Source organism: Mus caroli, unplaced genomic scaffold (assembly GCF_978045245.1).
Source record: "Mus caroli unplaced genomic scaffold, Mus_caroli_1 scaffold_9, whole genome shotgun sequence".
Taxonomy (NCBI): domain Eukaryota; kingdom Metazoa; phylum Chordata; class Mammalia; order Rodentia; family Muridae; genus Mus; species Mus caroli.
Window position 1 is genome coordinate 9515713 of NW_028227264.1, and position 20998 is coordinate 9536710.

General features: G+C 38.8%; 1 protein-coding gene across 9 annotated transcripts in view; it reads right to left on the minus strand.

The window, feature by feature from the left end:
- Utrn (utrophin) overlaps positions 1-20998 on the minus strand; it is a 489906-nt gene that overhangs the window by 40182 nt on the left and 428726 nt on the right. For all 9 annotated transcript variants that reach the window (XM_085842639.1, XM_085842635.1, XM_085842637.1 and 6 more), the window contains 4 exons: positions 16694-16779; positions 11927-12084; positions 9477-9643; positions 6166-6277 (listed from right to left, as the gene is read on the minus strand). In XM_085842639.1, coding sequence (XP_085698765.1) covers positions 6166-6277; positions 9477-9643; positions 11927-12084; positions 16694-16779 — 523 coding nt within the window. The remainder of the gene's footprint in view (positions 1-6165; positions 6278-9476; positions 9644-11926; positions 12085-16693; positions 16780-20998) is intronic.

Below are 20998 nucleotides of genomic sequence, written 5' to 3' on the forward strand. Positions count from 1 at the left end.
TCTGAAGTCCTTTAAAAAAGTTAAAGAATCAATACAAGGTGATCTAGAAATCCTACTTCTAGACACACACCCAAGGACAATGACATCATGGTCTCAAAGAGGTACTAGTTAAATATCCCACAATACATGGACTAGGAAAATCAACACATACACACACACACACACACACACACACACGCAGAGAGAGAGAGAGAGCACATGGGGAAGGGCTTATAATTTATATTCAGCCTTATAAAAGAAGGAATTCCTCCCATTTTTGACAACACAGATGGACCTAAGTGAAATGATTCAGATACACAAAGAAAAATATTGCATGGTCTCACTTATACAAAGAATGTAAATAAATGAGGAGTTAAGCTGAGAGTGGAGAGGGTAGAACGGTGATTCTCAAATCTGGAGAGAGGTTCAAAAATAGAAAGCCATCCAAACTGTCAGTTGTAACATGAATGAGTTCCTGAGTCTCCATAGATAGCACTGTAGCTATAGTTAAGAGTGTATGTTGGGTCTGGTAGGGCAGCCCTGTAGTTCTACACTCTCAGAAGGCTGAGGCTGGCAGACAGCAAGTTCAAGGTCAATCTATGCAATTTTGAAACCCTATCTCAAAATAAAAATGCCTTTTAAAATATCTGGGATAGAGCTCAGAAGAAAAGTGGTTTCCTAGCACGTGTGAGACCCTGAGATTGGTCCTCAGTAATGCCAATACCAAAACCAAAACCCAGTCAAACAAAAATGTTCTATGGATGAAATTGTAAAATAACTTTTTTAAAAAAGAAGAACTTTTCAATTCTCTAATTACATGAATTATTTTTCTAATTCAAATTGAATTTTGGTTATTTACAGCAGCAATTATTTAAAGGAGACTGAATTTTCATTACAGAGACAAATGATTCTAATTTTTAAATGTGCTGGGAATTTTATCTGAAGGCAACAGTGTTTAAAAGTAGAATCCTTAAGAGTGAATTACATCATAGATACCATTAAGGGTAGATTTGATCACAAGAGCTACTTTTTAGCAGTGAAGATTCCTGATACAGAATGCCTCCCCTCTTTTTCACACAGGAGTTGTCTTGACCTTCCATTTTCTACCATGTAATGATGCAAGGGATCTCTGGCCCCATGAGGTCCCTTCCAGCTTAGACTTCCTCACTTTTAGAAACATTAGCCAAGTAAGAGTCTGCTCATTACACATCACCTATCTGTATTGTTACAGCAGCTTACAGGGCTAACTTTGGTTGCTGAGTGTTCCTTGAAGGTCCATATATTAAAGGCAATCTCCAGTGTGTCCTTATGGAACTTGGCAGAAGCTTTTTGGAAGGTGAAGCCTATTGGATGGTCAAGTCACTGGCATGGTAATCTTTAAGGGGATTGTGGGATACTGTCTCTGCTTCTCTTCTCTGCTCTCTGGCTAATGATTTAAGTAGTTTGTTTACTGCATGCTTCTATAATGAGGCACTGTCCTTACTAGAGGTCTAAAGCCTAGAGGAGCCTCAAAAGATTCCTCTACAAGAATCAGTCGAGTTATTTTGGGGGAAAGGTAAGATGCAAATGAATAGAGAGAGAAAGGGGACACACACTAACTAGAATCCAAGTCATGCTATCACTTGAACATAGACTTTTGTTGAACTGAATGAATTATTACGGTACAAATTTGGATTATAGAATAGTAATGGGTAGTAAGAGTTAAAGGCAGTTTCGTAAAAACAGAAAAATTCCACTCCATTTCCTCATGTGAATATTTTATTAGTAGTATAATAAAATACCTTCATGAATCATGAGAGCTAATTTAGACCTCATTAGTCTCCCTACATCTAAACACAAACACTATCACAGGCAATAAGCTGATAGGTTGGTGGAATATTTGGGGAGTCTGGAGACTCATTATAAGGCTAACAAACTATACTTTTTAACAATAAACACATTGAGAGAAGGGTAAGATGTGATCTTGGAGGAGAAAGAGAGGAGCCAGTGATATGAATGGGCCATTTTCTTAACCTGAAATGAAGACAGGTTGGGAGAACTGCAAATAACATGGTGCTTATGGAAAGGCCACAACCATTTAATGCACAAATATCACTTCACTGAAAAAAAGAAAAACAAACCTGAGCACTGTTTAAGCCCATTTTTTAAGGTAGATGTCAAGGTAAAGAATGGGCCATACATACAGCTTGTTTATAACGAAGAGAGTAGAAAGGAAAAGGGAAAGGTCTAAAGGATTTAGGTGAAAGGCACTGGAACGTAATTAAATCACACATACCATTTAAAGCAAGACTATGCCTCTAAGACTCAGTTTACAGATATATCTCCAGAAGTTAGGAAAGGTTATAAGTTAAGCTCTGTAGTAGATTGATTGTCTAGCATGCTCTGTGGTAGGTTGTTTGCCTAGCATGCATGTACATCTGGGGCTGATTCCCAACACAAAGCAGATAAAAATGGACTACAAGTTGTAGGTTAAATGTAGAAACTAACACGGATAGGATTGCCACTTAAGATCAGGAAAGGCCAAATGATCACCTCCTGCACCAAAAGGATGATACCATCCAGGAAATTAAAAAGCAAGATGGAACCTCAGAAATGAAAGCTACTTGGAAATAACCACGTAGAAGAAAGATTTTGGGAAGGCTTAAAGTGGTGGTTCTCAGCCTTCCTAATGGTACAACCCTTTAATAAGGTTTCTCTTGTTGTGGTTAACATTATTTTCATTGCTACTTCATAACTATAATTTTGTTAGCTATGAATGATAATACAAATATCTGTGTTTTCTGATGGTCTTAGTATTCCTACTAAAGGATCATTCGATCTGAGGGGTCGTGATCTACAGGTTGAGAACTGCTGACTTGGAGTTTTGTTTTCTTTTTAAATTCAACATTAGAGGTAGGAAAGGAAACTTCATACATGTGTTAGTGGTTGCAAACAGGCTTCTGTTGATCAATGATCATTAAACATGCCTTGCTTTCAACTTGCTTAGAAATGTTAAGAATTTATTAAAAATTATTGTATTTAATGAGAATAAAAACAGTAATTCTATATTACTCCTCTACCCTCATCCACTTATCTTGATCTTCCCATTTAATACCAGATCTTTATAATCAGCTCCCTAAATGTCTAGCTATTATCATGTAAATATTAACATTATACTGCTTCCCAACCCAAATCTCTTATAAGGATCTGAAGAGCTTTGTACAACCTGACACTACTTCATCAGGCCCTTTGTTCTCCCACTGTCTTTGTCATTAGACAGAAGGCCTAGCGAGTCGCAGAGCTACCATGCTCAGAACATCCCCAGCTCAGTTTAATGATCCTTTATTGTCACTTGGAAATTCATAGTATCTTTTGAACAGGGGACCCCACCTTTTCATTTTTCTCTAGGTACTTCAGCTTGCCCTGTGCCTTGTTTGAAGGACAGGTTCCACTTCTGTATCTTCTTGTCAGCCTCTTGCCTGCTATCAGAGTGCTTTCTGAGACTGCTGCTTCTTCCGCCTGCAATGCCTTATTACTCTACCCCATTCTGTACATGGTTGCTGAATCTCTCCACCTTCAGGTTCAATCCAAATGTTAGTTTCTCAAACTGGACCTGATTGCTCTTATCTAAGATGGCTTCTCCCATCTCCTTATCCTGCTTTTCAAATACAGTCACTACACCCGTAGTCATTTCATTTCTCTGTTGCCTTGCTCAGTATCACATATTTCCTCTTCCTATATAGACAGCAGTGGGGACATCAGTAATCTTGTCTTTCCTAGACAACCGACAAACCATTAGAGTTGACTCTAAAGACAGATTCTCTCTTTGATCTAACTAAGGTTAACGTTCATAACCTTCTATTCTGTCGAATTTCTGACCTATAAAAATAGCACATTCTCAGTTATTGTTCCATCCATCCCATCCCATCCTCTTTAAAAGACTTGAACAAGCATCACCTTGATTTCTGATAGCTCAAGGCTGCATACTTCTTATGACCTCCAGCTGCACATAACAGCATAGAACAAGTAGATACCTTGTAGAAACTATGCTGCTCAAAACATTTCCTGTCTGTGTAATGTAACCTAACCCTGAAAGAGCCCTGACCACTCCAAGAGGACTTATCAAAAAGGAATGAGGAGTCGGAAACCTTGGTGTGGTCCTGAAATGGATGGATATGATCGCTTAGAACTCAGGAGTCTTGTCCTTGAGGACCCCAAAAGCCATTTCTCTGAAAGGAGATTATTAGGTAAGAAGGCAACGTCTCCCAGTCTTTATGGAGATTTATCCTAACTTCTCTAACTGGAGACACAGCTGGTCTCCAGCATCACACTGGCTGCCTTTTGTCACTTTCCTTTTGTCTTCTGCTTAGCTCCGTCCCTGTCCCTCTCTCTGCCAAGCCAGTATCCCCTTCTCACATGCTCAAATACTTCTGAGCACTCTACTATGTGTACAGACATACTCCTCACACATACATGTGGATTCTACTGAATAAACTGTCCTACCACTTCAACTAGCAGCTAGCTTTGATAATCATGCAAGACATACAGTAAGAATTCAATATTAGTTGGGTTAGTAAATAAATTAATAACTGTAATAGATATTTCCCCAGCTTCCATGGGAGCAATATTTTCCTAGTTAATGTTGGGCATCAAGATTATTTCATCCATTATAATTCAGCAACATTTTCTAGAAATTTCCTCTCCACATGAAAGAATCTCTATTGACTTAAAATAAGACACCAAGAATAGGAGAATTATATGTGCATATTTTACAAGTACTGCTGCCTTTGTATAGATTTATGGTCCAAAAAGTTACTTAATTCTCTAAACCAAAGAAAATATACAACTCTATAAATAATTTTTGCCACAATCTGGAACAAAACTAAGGAATGGCTATTGACAGAAAATGAGGATAATCTTAGGACAAAGCAACTTTAGATGAAAGGAACCATAACTGTATCCAGTGCGAGGGGGCTATGGCAAAAGGAACACATTAGCAAATGTGACCGTATGATATGGTGGCAGGGACCTCTTTTGGAAAACAACTTGACATTAAGTATTTTGGCCACAGAGCTACTCATAGTCATTGACCTAGCTCACCTACTTCTGGTCATTTGCCCAAAGGAAATGTAATTTATATAACACATATAAAATGTTACCTTCTCAGTAATGCTCTTAAATGCTGTTTATAGGAAACTAAAGACTTAAATCTAAAAGATGGTTAGGCCAGCTATAGCAATTCATTCACTTAATAGTTTGTTCCAGGAAGCTATGGTCTAAGGAAAAATGGGGGTGGGGGTGGGGGGCAGACAGCTATTTATGAAGTCAAATGACAAACTCCAGATTGAAAACAATTCTTTTATTAGCAAGCATGGTAGTGCATGTCTTCAATCCTGGCACTCAGACAGCAGACATAGAGGGAACCTCAGTAAGTCCAAGATCAGCCTGATACACACAGTGAGCACCAGGCCATCCCAGGCTACATGAGTGACACACAATGTCTTTAAAAAATTTTAGTAAAAGCATACATATGTTTTATAAAATTAGAACATGCTAAAAAATTAGAAGGTAGTTTGTTCAGAAACTAAATGTATGGATGATTTTTTTATTTCTCTATTTTTCATTTTTGATCAGCTATAACTCTTTTTTCAAAAAACACCCTTTAAAAGTTTAAGAGAAACATGGTTGTTTTCAGCAAGTGGTTTCATTTTCATCATAGCTAAATCAGTATGAGTTCTGAATATGCTTCCAAAAAAGTTAAGCTTAAAATGAAAACACATATTTGGAAAGTTAACAAATTACATTTGGTATAATGTAGAATTTTTCTTAATTTTTAACAACATAAGAAACACTTATATTTAAAAGGAAAGAAAACAACAAAATTTACAACCATAAATTTTGAAGGTTTAAAAAACAGTTAAGTAAAGATTTATTGGATAAAATGTCATTACTAGCCAGGAGGTAGTGGCACATGCCTTTAATCCCAGCACTTGGGAGCCAGAGGCAGGTAGATCTGTGAGTTCATGGCCAGCCTGGTCTATAAAAAGAGTTCTGGGACAGCCAAGAATACACAGAGAAACCCTTCTCAAAAAATCCTAAACAAACAACCAGCCAACCAACCAACCAATCAGCCAAATAAATAAGGAAATACAAATAAGATTAAGAAACCAGTGATATAACTGCTCAGTTGATTCAAAAGATACTCACCGGTATGCAGTATTCCACCATCGGGTAATGTAACTTGTGGCCCTTTGCTGTTCTTCCAGAAAAGAAGCAACTCTGGCAGACATCATAATTAAAATGCTTTAGGCTCCTGTATCTGTGATGGAGAAAAGAACAGGCATCACCCTGTGCCCTAGCAACAAGCTTTGCAGTTAGGAAACCAAGAGTGCATCGGTTACAAATGCAAGATGTTTCTCAGTGTCAATTTATAAGTGACGGCTGTAATCACATGTAGACTACCAAGGATAAATGACATAATGTGAGGTTTCCATATGAAAGTACCCTACTCAGAAAGAAACCAATCTGAAGTAAGCTTTTATACATTCTGTATATTTTTATTAAGGGTAAGACTTTTGCTTCTATAACGTTAGAGTTAGAGGAAGGTATATACATTTATAATTTAGTCACATTACATTAGATTTTAGATTTATGTACATTTTGTGTCTTGTCTGTCTTAATAAGACTTCTGCTTGTTCTTGCTCTAGGGAAAAAAAAAAAAAAAAGAAGTAGTGACAGTTTATCTCTCCAACGAGGGGAGAGGAATTTAAGTATTCGTTAAAAAGGATCTCAGATTATGAAGGAAGGTAGAAGCCTTGTTCCTAAGTTAGGTTTTGTAAACTTTTTAATTAATTTTTTCCTTTATTACTGAGAATTAGATGCAGGCATACCATGAAAGATGATAAACATGTGCAAATGCATCTAAGGGTCTGAAAACATGCTTGCACATGTTTACACATGATGTGAAGTCTAGTATCAATGTCAGAAGAGTCTGCATGAGATCTGAGTGTGGAGAGGAAATGATAGAGAAAAGTTTTGACAGTGAGTTTCACACATTTTAAAATATCAACAAGACCACTCATAAGAAATGAATATAAGATTCCTTCATAAGAACACTCATTTCTACCTTGAGCATTTTTAGGTTTTGTTTAAAATAGTTATTAGGAAAAGAGAGAGAGAGAGAGAGAGAGAGAGAGAGACACTTTGATCATTACACAGTCTTGAACGAAATAATGTTTTAAGCCTCTCATAGAAAGAAACCGTGTGCACTGATGTCTATTTGCAGAAACAACACTCTTAAGTCTTAAACGTCTATGGAGTCTGAAAGGAAAATACTCCCCAAATAGTCCACTCAGTTAAGACAACTGGGGGAACTAAGAAACATACATTGCAGCTGTATCTATAGAGGGACATTTTAAATGCCAAGACTAGCAAAGTCAAACTAGAAAGACACTGTAAAGGTTATGTGAGGCTAATATACACTATCAAGTGATGAAGGACTTTTAAAATGGCATGTAAAAATGCAAGTTATCTGAAGACAATCTATACCAGCTTTGTTATGCTCCTGGCTTGATACATCACTTATACTTATATCTTTTAACCTTTTGTCATTGACAAATATGGCTGGCATTGTGTGTCCTTTGTGAAATCTTCTTTAGTGCAACCCTTCCCTTTTCTTCACCAGGGAGGGAGAAACTCTTGCACTGTCAGTATATTTTAGCCATGTGCTTTGCTAAAACTACTGTTTCTCAGTCTTGCTTGCTGATGGTGGTAAGCAGGACAATACAGGATGAAGTCTTGGGCAAGGCTTTCCCTTGGGATTTTAAGGGACCAATTGAATGGGGAGAAGGGCATGGCTTTTCCCTCCCTTCAAAAGGCAGAAATGACATCCTGAGGAGCCAATTTGCTAGTGGAAATCAGTGTGAAAATTCAAGTCATGGGTTGGGGATAACAGAGATTATGAAGGCAGGCAAAACCGAGAGTCAAGATGAGCATGCAGCCCCAGCCTTGGCATATCTCTTAGCATTTTGTTCACATGAAAGGAGATGAGGCCTGCCTGTTATTCATGCTGCTGTGACCAGCTGTGTGGAATTTGAAATGAAACAATTCTCAGCTCGGTAAACACCTTAGAGATCTAAGATTTCACTAAAGCTCAATTTGAAGGACTGGAGAGATGGCTCAGCAATTAAGAGCATTCACTATACTTCCAGGTGATGAAGATTTGATTCCCAGAACCCATACAGAGGCTAGCAACCATCTGTAACTCTAGCTCCGAGGGATCCAACACCCTCTTCTATGGGTGCACATACAGACACATACATGCGCATACACATACAGATGCATAAATAAAAATAAATCTTACTTGCACATGCACATTCCTCATGTCTCCACTTTTACAGAAATGTTCAATATTACTCATAAGGTCGGTGTATTATCATTTTTGGCTGATCATAACTAATAATGTGATCAGCAATAATGTTTAAAGCATATACTAATAGCTATGTAATAATTTCTAAGAGAAATCATAAACCCCAGGAAAAGAATGTGGCATACTTTTTCAAGAGGTAATGAAGGAACCAACGTGAACAAACACACCATCCTGTGAAGGCCAAGGTACAGAGTCCTTGAAGGTCTTAAGACAATGGTACAGATTCCTACACAGTCTCCTCTAAGGCTTTAAGTCAGTGTCCTTGACACAATGAGAAAAAAAGATGGACTGAGTGTGGCAGGACTGGCTTAGCCAACTATGAAGATCTGAGTTCAGATTCTTCAGAATTGGCATAAAGATGCTGAGTCTAGTGGCATGCACTAGCAACCCGAGATGATCTGAATACTGGGGAAGCAGAGACAGGATGATGCCTAGGGCATGCCACTCAGCCTAGCTGACGTCATGCTCAAGATTGAGAGAGAGAGCTCTGTATGAAGAATAAGGTGGAGAGTCATTGAGAAAGATGAAGATACGTGACCTCAACCTCTGGTCTCCATGCACATGCACACATATCCAGGAATATATACATACATGCTCATAAAGAAAAAAGGTAGGAGATGGAGAGAGAGAATAGACAATCAACAGAATTAATGAGCAGGTAAAATGTAGAATTGATTACAACAAACCTAGCATAAGGAACAGTTTTCTGATAACTTCTTGGTTCATATTTTACATATTGCTTTTGTCTTACTAAGTTTGATCCCAAACAACTTAGAACAGCCAACAAATTTGATCAAGACTATACATACCTAATTTATAATGCAATCATCCTGTGCAGGTATTCCTATGGCCTCAGTGAAAGGATATTTATAAAACTTTCTGATTCTGGACTAAAGTATTACAAATAACTACAAGAATCAAAATAAGTTTGTGTATAGATCATGAGGAGGAATGGTGCATTAGAAAGAAGGACGATGTGGAGCATAAATGCACTCCAAAGACAAACCACCAAGCAGGAATAAATGGGAAGGGATGGCCATATGAGGAGAGCAGAGACCATTGAGTTCTGATTTCTCTTAGTGCTTCTCACCTGAACCCAACAATCGGGCATTCTTTGCAGATGTTGCATTTGGCCTGATGTTTTGCAGTCTCAGCAGCTGCGACCCGATGCAGAACTGGCAACCACACCATGGACTGGGGTTCCAAATGCATCCAGTCTATAAACTCCTTCACACTGATTTCTGGCTTGTTGTTATTCTGGGGGAAGAGACAGAAAGTGAAGAACAGCTCTTCATTGAAGCTGCAGCAAGTGCTGCTGCTGCAAATTGACACGAGAGAAAAGTCGAGTGACTCCAGGTCAGCCAAGACAATAGGTTCTTTAAGGTAAGAAAATTCTAGAAACTAAAATTAGAAGAATGCAGGGCGGGGGAAGGGAAGCGGCCATTGCCATATGGTTGGGGGGGGGGGCAATTCCTTAGTGCTCAGAGTTTCTTTTTTATTTGTGGGTTTTTAAATGTTCATCTATGCAGGTACACTTGCATGCAGTTCACATACATGAGGAGGCCAGTGGACAACCTCAGCTTTCATTCCTCATGTAGTGTCCTTCTTGTGATGATTCCAGCATCACTCACTAGATGGAATTCCTCGGTAGGTGAGATTAGATGGCCAATGAGCCCCAAGGATCTGCCTGTCTCTGCTACATTGATGCTGGGATTACAAGGACATGCCATGTGCTACTACACTTGACTTAAAGTGGGTTATGGAGATAAATCCCAGGTCCTCATGCTTCTATAGCAACTCCGTATAACTGTGCCATCTACCTACTCCCGCTGTGCTCAAATTTAAAAAAAAAAAAAAAAAGGAAGCAAAATGAAAATCCACACGATTCCAGGTAATCTTTCCATATCCATTCTTTAATTCTGTAGCCCAAGTTTATCTAAGATGGTAAACGTACAAAGATGAGGACTCCTCACCTTCCAAACAAAGTGGAAGACTCTACACGAGCTTTACAAATGTTTCACAAAAGGAGTCATTGCTACGCCCCGCCTCTGTTTTGTCAGAGCATCACACTGGAGGCAGACCAGCCCGGATACACCATATAGGTTCTCTAAGCTTATCAAGATAAATTTTGTGAGGCAACTCAAGTCTTCCTTGAATCCTAATGCTGAATAATTGTGTGTGAGAGCAGAGGTAAATTCCGCCAACTGCCTCTTCCCGCAGGGGTTGAGGTCATTCTGAGCACTGACATATATGACTATAAATCATATTTAGAAAAAAAATCATTTAGTATTTTTTTATTTCTAAAATAAGAAAAAGGGCCATTATAAAATGTAATAACCCGTGACATTGATTCTCCTCAAAGATACCGTGTGAGCATTTCTTTCGCTCAACAGTGATAAATCATTGGCTATGCTTTGGAAAAATATCTGTAGGCTTCTAACTTTATGCATATGGATGACATCAGTAGCATTTATAAATGTTCTTCTGCACCGTAAGCATTTAAAAAAGAAACTGTGGCTTTTGCCCAGGTGAAAATTAGCAGCTCAGATCAGTGCAAAAATTTGTACATGACTTTGTGTGTATGTGCATTTAAGAAAAGATGGCTGTTTTTGTAATGCTTTCATATTTTAAAGGATATTCTCTACAGAGAACACTAAAGCATTTTTATTCCTTCAATAAGAAAACATGTATCAAAGTCAATATGAGGTTCAACGTATTATGAAGGGATGAGCAACCATCAGATTGTCCTTCTGAAGTGCATGGGGCAGGCCCCTCTTTCACCAACAAGAAAGCGCTGTCAGAAAGCTTTCTTCAGCACATGTCAAACCTGCTGGAACCTTAATCTTCAGGTTCTCAGCCTCTACAACTAAGGAATAAACATCAGTTGTTCCTAACCCACCCAGTTCATAGATTCAGCTATAGCAGCTTGGGCAGACTAAGACTGGAGAGACGTGTGATAGGCATAGCTTTGTCTCCAGGAAGCTTAGGTGTACAAGGAAGAAGCAATACAAACCAATTAATTACATATCTCAGTATGATGTCACACTGTAGTGAGCATGACAGGGCAGAGGATGTGAAAGTGGGGGGAGAAACTTCACCTGATAGGGCTTGAGCAGACACAAGAGCTAAGCCAGCACATAAAGACAGAACAGAACGAGTGGGAGAAGAGAGTGTGTGCACACAAAGGAAGATCATTCTAAACAGAAGAGTGCATGTCCAAGGGCATGGAAGCAGGAATCAAGGAGTGAAGTGAGTATTACAAGAAGCTGAGCACAAGGGGGACAGGTCACAGACATGAGTACAGAGCCAGCATGTTGCAATTCCGACACTGCACTTCAATGTATAGTCCCTTAAAAAGATGTATATCTACCAAGGTTTTACTATGCCTTGAGTCAAATGTGACTTAAGAAACAAATCATCAACTTAGAGGGCTGATACCTGAAACCTCCACTATTTGATGCTATCACAACTGACTCCCTTCTTGGAAACATTAAGTCCCTTTCTCAACACACCATACATACCCATAATGCCCATGCCTACCTGCTGGAAGCAGCTGCGGACACTGGGCTCAATGTTACTGCCCCCAAAGGCTGCTACTTCCCCCAGCTGCCTAGGGATCTGGATGGCATCATGAAGTAGCAGGCCAAGCTGCCGCTGGTCACACATCTCTGTTGGCCCTGCCACCTCCTTAAAGAGACCTACAAAGAAGAAGAACGAGATGTTACCGTCTACCTACTCAAAACGTTATCTTACTTAAAGCATTACCTTCGGTGAGGTAGATTAAACTATGTCAACTTAAAACCAAAAACCAAACCAAACCAAAAAACAAACGCAAAAACTAACAAAAAAAAACAAGGAGAGATATTATTCCAGATCAGGTGTCTTAATCTGCCATCTGTAAACAGAACCACATATCTTAGAATAATCTTATGTGGGGCTGGAGAGATGGCTCAATGGTTAAGAGCACTGACTGCTCTTCCAGAGGTCCTGAGTTCAATTGCCAGCAACCGCATGGTGGCTCACAACTATCAGTAGCAGGATCCAATGCACTCTTCTGGTGTGTGTCTGAAGATAGCTTCAGTGTACTCATATAAATAAAAATAAATAATAAAAGAATAATCTTATTAAAATAAAAGAATCTTTAAAAATAAAAGAATAATCATATGTTATAGATTATTACATTAAATCTGGTCAGCTAATAGAAAATTACTGTTTTAAGTACTATAAATAAATGTACGTTGCTTAATTTTATAGTCTAAGGCATTCTCTAGAAAAAGCATGAGGCAAAACAAAGGTTCCCTTATAATTTGCTAGAGCATATAGTTTATAAAGGATAGCTTCACATTTTACAATTGATTTATTAACTTCTTTGTTCAATCACAAATTCAATATACTATGCACGAACATTTCATCTTAATTTAGGTATGTTTATATTCATACCTCCTTTGTATTATAAATACCAAAAATAAATAAGGAGGTTTAGCTTTTCATTTTAGGAACTTAATAAGTTATTTTCTGTAATGAAACATTTTTTTCTTTCAATTTTAAGATATAAAAATGTTTGTATCTTTGCCTTTCTTTGGCTTCTCCATGCATAAACAAGGCAAACACTGCTTTGTTTTCTAATATTCTTAAGTCATCAACATTAAAACTCCTCTTCCCAGGATCCTTACAGAGAGGTGCACATTTTTAAGAGCATCAGTTCTGTCCAACATTCCCACATCTAGGCTGAAAGTTAAGCTTCTATGCCACTGCGAAGGTGAGAATACTCATAAAGAAAAAGTGTATTGTGCATAGAGAAAAAGTGACACCAAGCACTACGTTCTTATTCTTATAAGCATATACAAGAGGTGGTATGCAGAGGATGTGAAGAATGGGCCACAACAAGTTTTTAATTGAGAGGATCTGCGAGAACCTGACCAATACAGAGGAGGATACTCACAGCCAACCATCAGACTGAGCACAGGGACCCCATTTGAGGAGTTAGGGGAAGGACTGAAAGAACTGAAAGGGATTGCAACCCCATAGGAAGAACAGCAATATCAATCAACCAGACCTCCTTCCCCCAGAGCTCCCAGGGACTAAACCACCAACCAAAGAGTACACATGGAGGGACCCATGGCTCCAGTCACATATGTAGCAGAGGAGTTCCTTTTTTAGTATCAATGGGAGGAGAGGCCCTTGGTCCTGTGGAGGCTAGATGCCCCAGTGTAGGGGAATGCTAGGGTGGTGAGGCAGGAGTGGATGGGTGGGGGAGCACTCTCATAGAAGCATGGGGGGAGAAAGGATGAGATGGACAGCTTGAGGAGGGGGAATTGGGAAGAGCAATATAGCATTTGAAATATAAATGATTAACAAAAAAATGGTAAGAAAAGGAAAGAAATAACTAAGAGACAAGCTTGAAAAAAAAATCAACCCAGAGGAGATCCAAGGGGCTCTCCAAAACATGCTGTCTATGCTTCTGCTGATGCCAGCAAGCCCCTGGACATTTGCAGGACAGCACATGGAATGTCAGAAACCACTACAAAGTCATTCTCAGTAAGTCATAAGTAATAGGCTCAAGTAGGATAAAGACTCTAATATCAGCCACTGCAAAATGCTTTTTCAGATGGATGCCTCCTGTTACTGAGGCTAACGAGCAGTTTGTTTTGAATATTAATTTTAACAAAGAAAATAATAATGAAGAGATGTTCCCACAACACTGGGGAAATCAAAGGTGGAATCGGAGTTGCTCAAGATCTCAAGATAAGAAGCAAAACTGAACCTCAGGACATTTCCAAGGCCTCAATATTGAAGTAAAGATTTAGATTAAAGATTTAGCCCAAGAGATTTCTTATTTAATTATGTCCTGAAGTGACATCCATCATGAGTTATATAGACTAGTAGAAACTTGCAATGCAAGGGCCTCTGCTTCCTTGCCCAAATGTGAGCACTTAATGCTGTTTTGCAGAAAATGCAAATCTTGAGCTTGAATTTGCATTCATTTTAGAGTCCATTCAGCACTATGATGTAACTGTTACTTTTAAAGCCCCAAGTCTTTTGGGAGCGTATGAAAAACCCCGAATCATAGATGATTAGTAAGAAAATCTTTTCCTAATTTTGGAACACTGATTTTTCAGTAATTCTTTCCTTTCCTAATCAGTTTAGAAATGGCAAGTTCTCAGCTTTGGAAATATCTTTTCCTGATAATGATGAAGATTCCTGAAGTTCTAGACAAAGGACCATAGACAAAACTTTATGTAAGGTTTATGCAGGGCTTCTTCCCTTCTCTCTACATGGCTTGCAAGGCTCAGACACACTTCAGCATCCTCAACTCCTGGTTCTTCAGTAACCTTATGCTCTGTACAAATCCACAACTCTTTCCTGAACATTCTTGTTAACATTTGTAAGAAAATCATGCCTTTGGGTTCTAGGCTTGACACTTAAATCAAACAATAACAGTAATCTCCAAAATACACGATGTTGAATGCTTTTAGAAGAAACTCAATTTACTTAGGTTATGAGAACAATGACCCTCATACTACTACTCCTTTCTTGTACCCATCTTTTGTCTTCTGATATCTTCCTATTCAAAAATTATTCTCCACGCTCTCCTCCAAATACACAGATTTATCTGCACAGAATCATCTAGAAGTAGGCTTGGCAGTATCAAGCTACTTATATGTTATGGACAAATAAAACTAAATGACATGTTGTCACCATGGCAATGAGTTTGGAGACACATGGAGATGGTAATCATTTACTTGACCACTGCTATTTTTGACAATTTGTAAAATATTACCCCGACTTCCTCCCAATGGTACAATTGTTGGTCTCATCTCTCACCCTCTGGTGTACAGCTCAGTGTACCAGGAAAAAGTGGCAACATTACTTTTGGCTAGAAGAACTCAAAGGGATCAAGGCACCCATCTAATGACACTTGGTCACTAAGTAGGAAAGATATAACTACAGGGCCAGGTGTGGTGGCACACGCCTTTAATCCCAGCACTTGGGAGGCAGAGGCAGGTGGATTTCTGAGTTCAAGGCCAGCCTGGTCTACAAAGTGAGTTCCAAGACAGCCAGGGCTATACAGAAAAACCCTGTCTCAAAAAACCATTAAAAAAAAAAAAAAAACTCAAGATATAACTACAGGTCCCACTCTTGAGCATGCCAAAACATTGTAATCAATAGCTAATGAGGTACCAATGGCTTACTTAAATAACCAAAATAAAAGTTGAAAGCATCTATCACTTTATAATGTCCAAATTACAAAATAACACTACTTAGAATAAATGCTAATAAAAGTTTTAGTCCCTCTTACTTTTCTCTTTCTTTCTTCTTCTTCTTCTTTTTTTTTATTATCATTAACCATAAACTGTAGGGAGTCTAATGCTAAGGTCCTGTCCCCAGGTGGTTCTTGATTGATCAATAAAGATACCAGGGACCAATGACTGAGGATGGGGCAGGACACTTAGAGTTGCCCAGGAGGATTCAGGGAGGATCTGGTGAAAAAGAAGGAGGCAGTAGCAGCAGGAGATAAAGCCAACCAGTGATGTGAGTTTTCAGTTGCAGTCACTGAGTTAGCAAAAGCACTCTAAGACTCACTGGAGAGTCTGTGTGCTGTTTTTATCCATGGATGCAGGGGCATCTGGGTGAGGGCTGGTAGTGTGGTCCACCTGGAGCTTAAAGTGGGGTAGCAAAAACTACTTGCTACAATAAACAGAAGAAATGAGATTTTTAAGAGAAAAAAAAAAAGGGGTTATAGAGTCCTTAGCTCAACACCAACATTTTAGTGGGTCACACGGCCTTTGACTAGATTCTTGACCTATTTCAGCATTAATTTGCTCACCTAAAAGAATAGGAATTGTAATACCTACTAGAATATTCTAATATTAAATGAATGCACATTTGTGCTTAGTTCGTGCTGTATCTGTGCACCTCACTTTTGCCCTGCAATCAGTTTTTATTTTATTTACTTATTTATTTATTTATTATATGTAAGTAACTGTAGTGTATCTTCAGACACTCCAGAAGAGAGCATCAGATGTCGTTATGGACGGTTGTGAACCACCATGTGGTTGCTGGGATTTGAACTCAGGACCTTCTGAAGAGCAGTTGGCGCTCTTAACCACTGAGCCAGCTCACCAGCCCCGCAATCAGTTTTTCAAATCATCCAAATTCTCTTCACATTGTCATCTTTGTTCAAACTGGTACACATAGTAAGCATCTCCAAAATGGAAGCTAACATTACCGCAAATTATATAAAGTCAGTGCCCAATAAATTTAGATTATTATTAGAAGCACCATGGTGTAAAAGGTCTTACATACATCTGTATTTCTCTTCTAAGAGGCCTTTGGAGAGAGACATCAATCCAATCTTCAGACTCTGTACCCGAATTTTTCCAGTCCGGCCCCTGAAATTATAAGATGGGTTATATGGATTTAAAACTGTATACACTAAGTTGAATGCCATTTTCTTGGGAGTAAACTACTGCATAATAAATGTGAGTTAAAGATTCAACCTGTCTACTTGGTTTTAACAATTACTGCCAAACCTACATCACAGCTTCATGACAGTTCAACATCTTTGAACAAGTCCAGAAAAATACACTGAAGTCCTTTAACATACAACACACAGCCCAAGAACACATGAAATGAATATAAAAACAACAATCATAAAGCCAAATAGATTTTACTTAAAGAAATGCTATAACTGAAATCTGTTGGTTATAAATGTAAAATCAAAATACACATTAAAGCTACATAGCAAGCAGGCTATACAACATATGAACGCAACATTATATAGCAAGAAAAGAATACTAATAAATTAAAACCCAAATGTAAAAGAAAAATACATAGAAAATTATATGTTGAAGACTCAGGGCTTTTGAAACTTTAGAATTTGCTGTCTTCATTCACTTTGATCTCTGCCAATGTAGTCTATAAATTATTATTGCAATTTTAATAGTGAATGGTTTCAAATAGGCTGGGGTGATATCTGTATTAGGGGAAGCATGAAATTTTAATTAAAAATGGAATGTATTAATTAGTCAGCTCTAGGAAATACTTTCACACTAAGACAGCGAAACATCATTTCACTTAAGAATTGGAGATCACACACACACACCACGCACACGCACACACACACGTATCCCAATGCCTATCAAAGTATTAAGCTGTTAAACAAGCCCTGGGATGCGGAAAAGCACCATAAAATTAACAGGACAAGATCTTTCCAGTGGGACAACACACAACCCAGGAAAAAGCCTTCTCACTATACTTATTGTTTCATAGTTTTCATCCATTTTCAGCTTTGGTTTATTGTGGCCTCCCTTCCCCCCAGCCTGGAACCTGCCTGCTCAAGGGTGGAGCTACCGGCTCATTCGTCCTGCCACGCCCACTGCTGGAACCTGCCCTTGCTGCCTGGAGGCACACACGTGTTCGTCCTGCTACTGGACCCTGAGTTACTTGGCGGGAAATTGGGTTCCCTCCCCCTTCCTTTATAAACTGAGTGTCTGGAAATATTAAATTGAGTCTTGATCAGAGTGTTGTCTTGACTCCATTGTTTCTTCCGCCCCGTCTAGATTCCTCTCTTTGCAGGGAACTGCCATTCTCAGTGAACCGTTCGTGTTGTGGACCGCAGGCGGGCCGCAACAGTTTATTCTCTGAAATTTCTTAGATTTAAGGCACACATATTGAACATTTCAAACACATAAGCGAATGTTCACTTACTATATGGGCACACAAAACAGTGTAGTTGTGTGAATAAGCAATGTTAGTTTTTGAGCTATATCCCTGGTTGTGGCCCTGTCTTGGGTAGGTTTAGGAGGTGTGTCCTCACTGGAGGAGGGATGTTACTCAAGGTGGACTTTGAGTTCTCTTACTCTGCTTGCTCCTCCAGGCCCCATAGTGCATCCATGGTTGGCACTTTACCATGATGCTGATGGTCTCCTGTGCCCCTGGAACTATAAGCCAAAACAAACAAACAAAAAAAGCAAAAACAAAAAAACCCGTCTTTCAATAAACTGCCTTGGTCACAGTGTTTTATCCCAGCAATAGAAAAGTAACCAATACAGGTTGTAATTTACAGTATTTGAAAAATACATAAACATCTGTAGTGTGCTTTGTTATCACACTAAGTAATATTCTTCCATTTTCAAGTGATAAATGATCAAGTAAATGTCTGCATATATAGCATAACACCAAACATATAAATGTTCTTTAAAAGAAAAAGAAAGCATGCTTAGATTATGGCTAAGTATGGTAGCAACCTCTGAGCATTCAACAGGCAGAAAAATTACAAGTTCTAGCCTAGCCTAGCCTAGCCTAGAGTCAAGAAATACCAGCCAGTTTCAAATAAACTGAGCCACATTTCAAATCATGTTTCTACTTAATATTTGTAGAGTTTTCCAAATTATCATAGGAAGTAGTGTTTATTCTCTTCAAGAGCTGGAAATTGTTTATCCTCTGAACACAGACAATTTACTTTTAGAAAGTAATAAAGGTTAATGAATGAAGGTAGCTAAGGGATTGGTGCAAGAATGTTGGTAAAAACAAACCGGTCCTTTAAGGGATCAGAAAGATACCAGTAGAGCTGACTCCAAGTCTACTGGGAAAACAGGAGAGATACATCATCAGAAAGACAACTGAAAATGTCAATCAGCTACCATCAGCTGTAAAGGCTTACTGTAATCTAACCCACATACTAGCTAGGGAAGTAAGACAAGAGGGTGACTATAGAAAATACAGTATCAACCCTTATGTGTGGAAATGAAAAGCCAAATACAAGATGACTGTGGTTGGTAGGTTTTTGAGAGAGCACTTTGAGTAGTTCCCAGCCTCTCACAGTTAATCAAGAAGTTCAAACTTAAGGCCTGCCGTTGGAGCTCAGTGGCAGAGTGCCCTAGTTAATCCCTAGTACTGTCCTCCTCCCTCTAAGAAAGAGAAGATTACAATCACACATACATGACATGTCATAGCACAAGCCTGCATAAGAGAACATAGGTGTGGGTGCAAACACATCCCCAACACCCAACACATAGGGTGGGGTGAACATTTATACACAGGCTCACTGGCTGATTAATCTGTGCATACATAGGGCCATTCTTGACTATTTTGATGTCAAGTAAGATATCTAATTGGAGATGCATCTGAGAGCTAATAAAATGTATGAGTGAGCGATCTAGCCCAATAGCTAAGTATCCACTTCCCAGGACAGTTTTTGTAAGTGACTTCTGAAATTAGTTTAACTGTGAAGTTAAGTGCCTTCAAAATTATATTCATCTCAGGATAGTGGGGGAAATATGACTTATTATAACAAATGAAGCTAATATTCTCTATAGAGAAAAAAAATGTTTGAACCAAGTGTTCCAGACTATTGCTCTGAAGTATGATTTAAATGATTTGGATTTCCATTAAATCTAGAAGGAAGATTGTGAAATTAAGACTTTTGAACCTGGCAAGATGAAGACAGAGTGAGGCTGTGAATTCATAAATGGAATCGATTTGATTGCTATAGTTTATAAAGCCCCCTTCTATATATATTAGCTCATTTGCCCCTAGTATTCAACTTTCGTATGGTAAGCTGTGTGTTTATTTTTAACTAAAATTTCCAGATACTGAGATGCCAAAAGTTAAGTGGTTGCCAAGTAACATAGCAACCAGGGCACAAAACTGAAAATATGACGTGGAGCTGGGTATATGTTAGAACTCGAAAGTTTAGTTGATTTTATAAAGTGTCATGGCTAAGCCATAGCAATATGACAAGACTATCCATGCAACCAGGGAAATAAAATCTACAAATTAGCCCAGAAACTATGATTGATTTGTAACAGGTGGTTACAGATAAACTTTGCTATCTCCATGTGTTTGTTTTTCAACAACAGTTAAATAGAGGGCAAAATGGAAAGATCATATCTAATCTCTAAGTCATATGTGTATTAGAATTCTTTGATCTCCTCTATCTGCATGACTCATTATTTCAAGTTGAAGTTGAGAAGGTCTGCCCTGGTTACATCATATGGCAATAAATCAAGGAGTTGAAAAATACCTAACAGTTTACAGTTTACATCTGAAAAGGTCCCTGAGGACCAGGAGAAACTTTAAAAGCCAGGACCTATTAGATGACTTCTGAGAGGCAAACCCTCCCAGAAGAAAACAGGATTGTCTTCCCTTTCTTGCATTTCTGGGTCATGTGACAACAGTTTGGTCCACCAGCATTCCCACCATGCTGTGTGCACCTCACCTACAGTCAGGGGCAAGCCAGTCATGGGTTGAAACCTCTCAAATGACTATACAAAAACTACCTTTCTCTGTGTGAGTTGATTTCATCAGCTGCTTATGATAGTGTTGTGTGGTGGTTTGAATAGGCTTGGCCCATGGGAAGTGGCACTGTTAGGAGGTGTAGCCTTATTGGAGGAGGTATATCACTGTGGAGGCGGAGCCTTGAGGTAATATATATGCTCAAGCTCTGCCCAGGTAAAGACACAGAGTCTGCTGACTGCCTTCAGATCAAGATGTAGAACTGTACTTCCACCACATCTATCTGGACTCTGCCATGATAATAATGGACTGAACCTCAGAAACCGTAAGCTAACTCCAATTAAATGTTTGCCTTTATAAGACTTGCCTTGG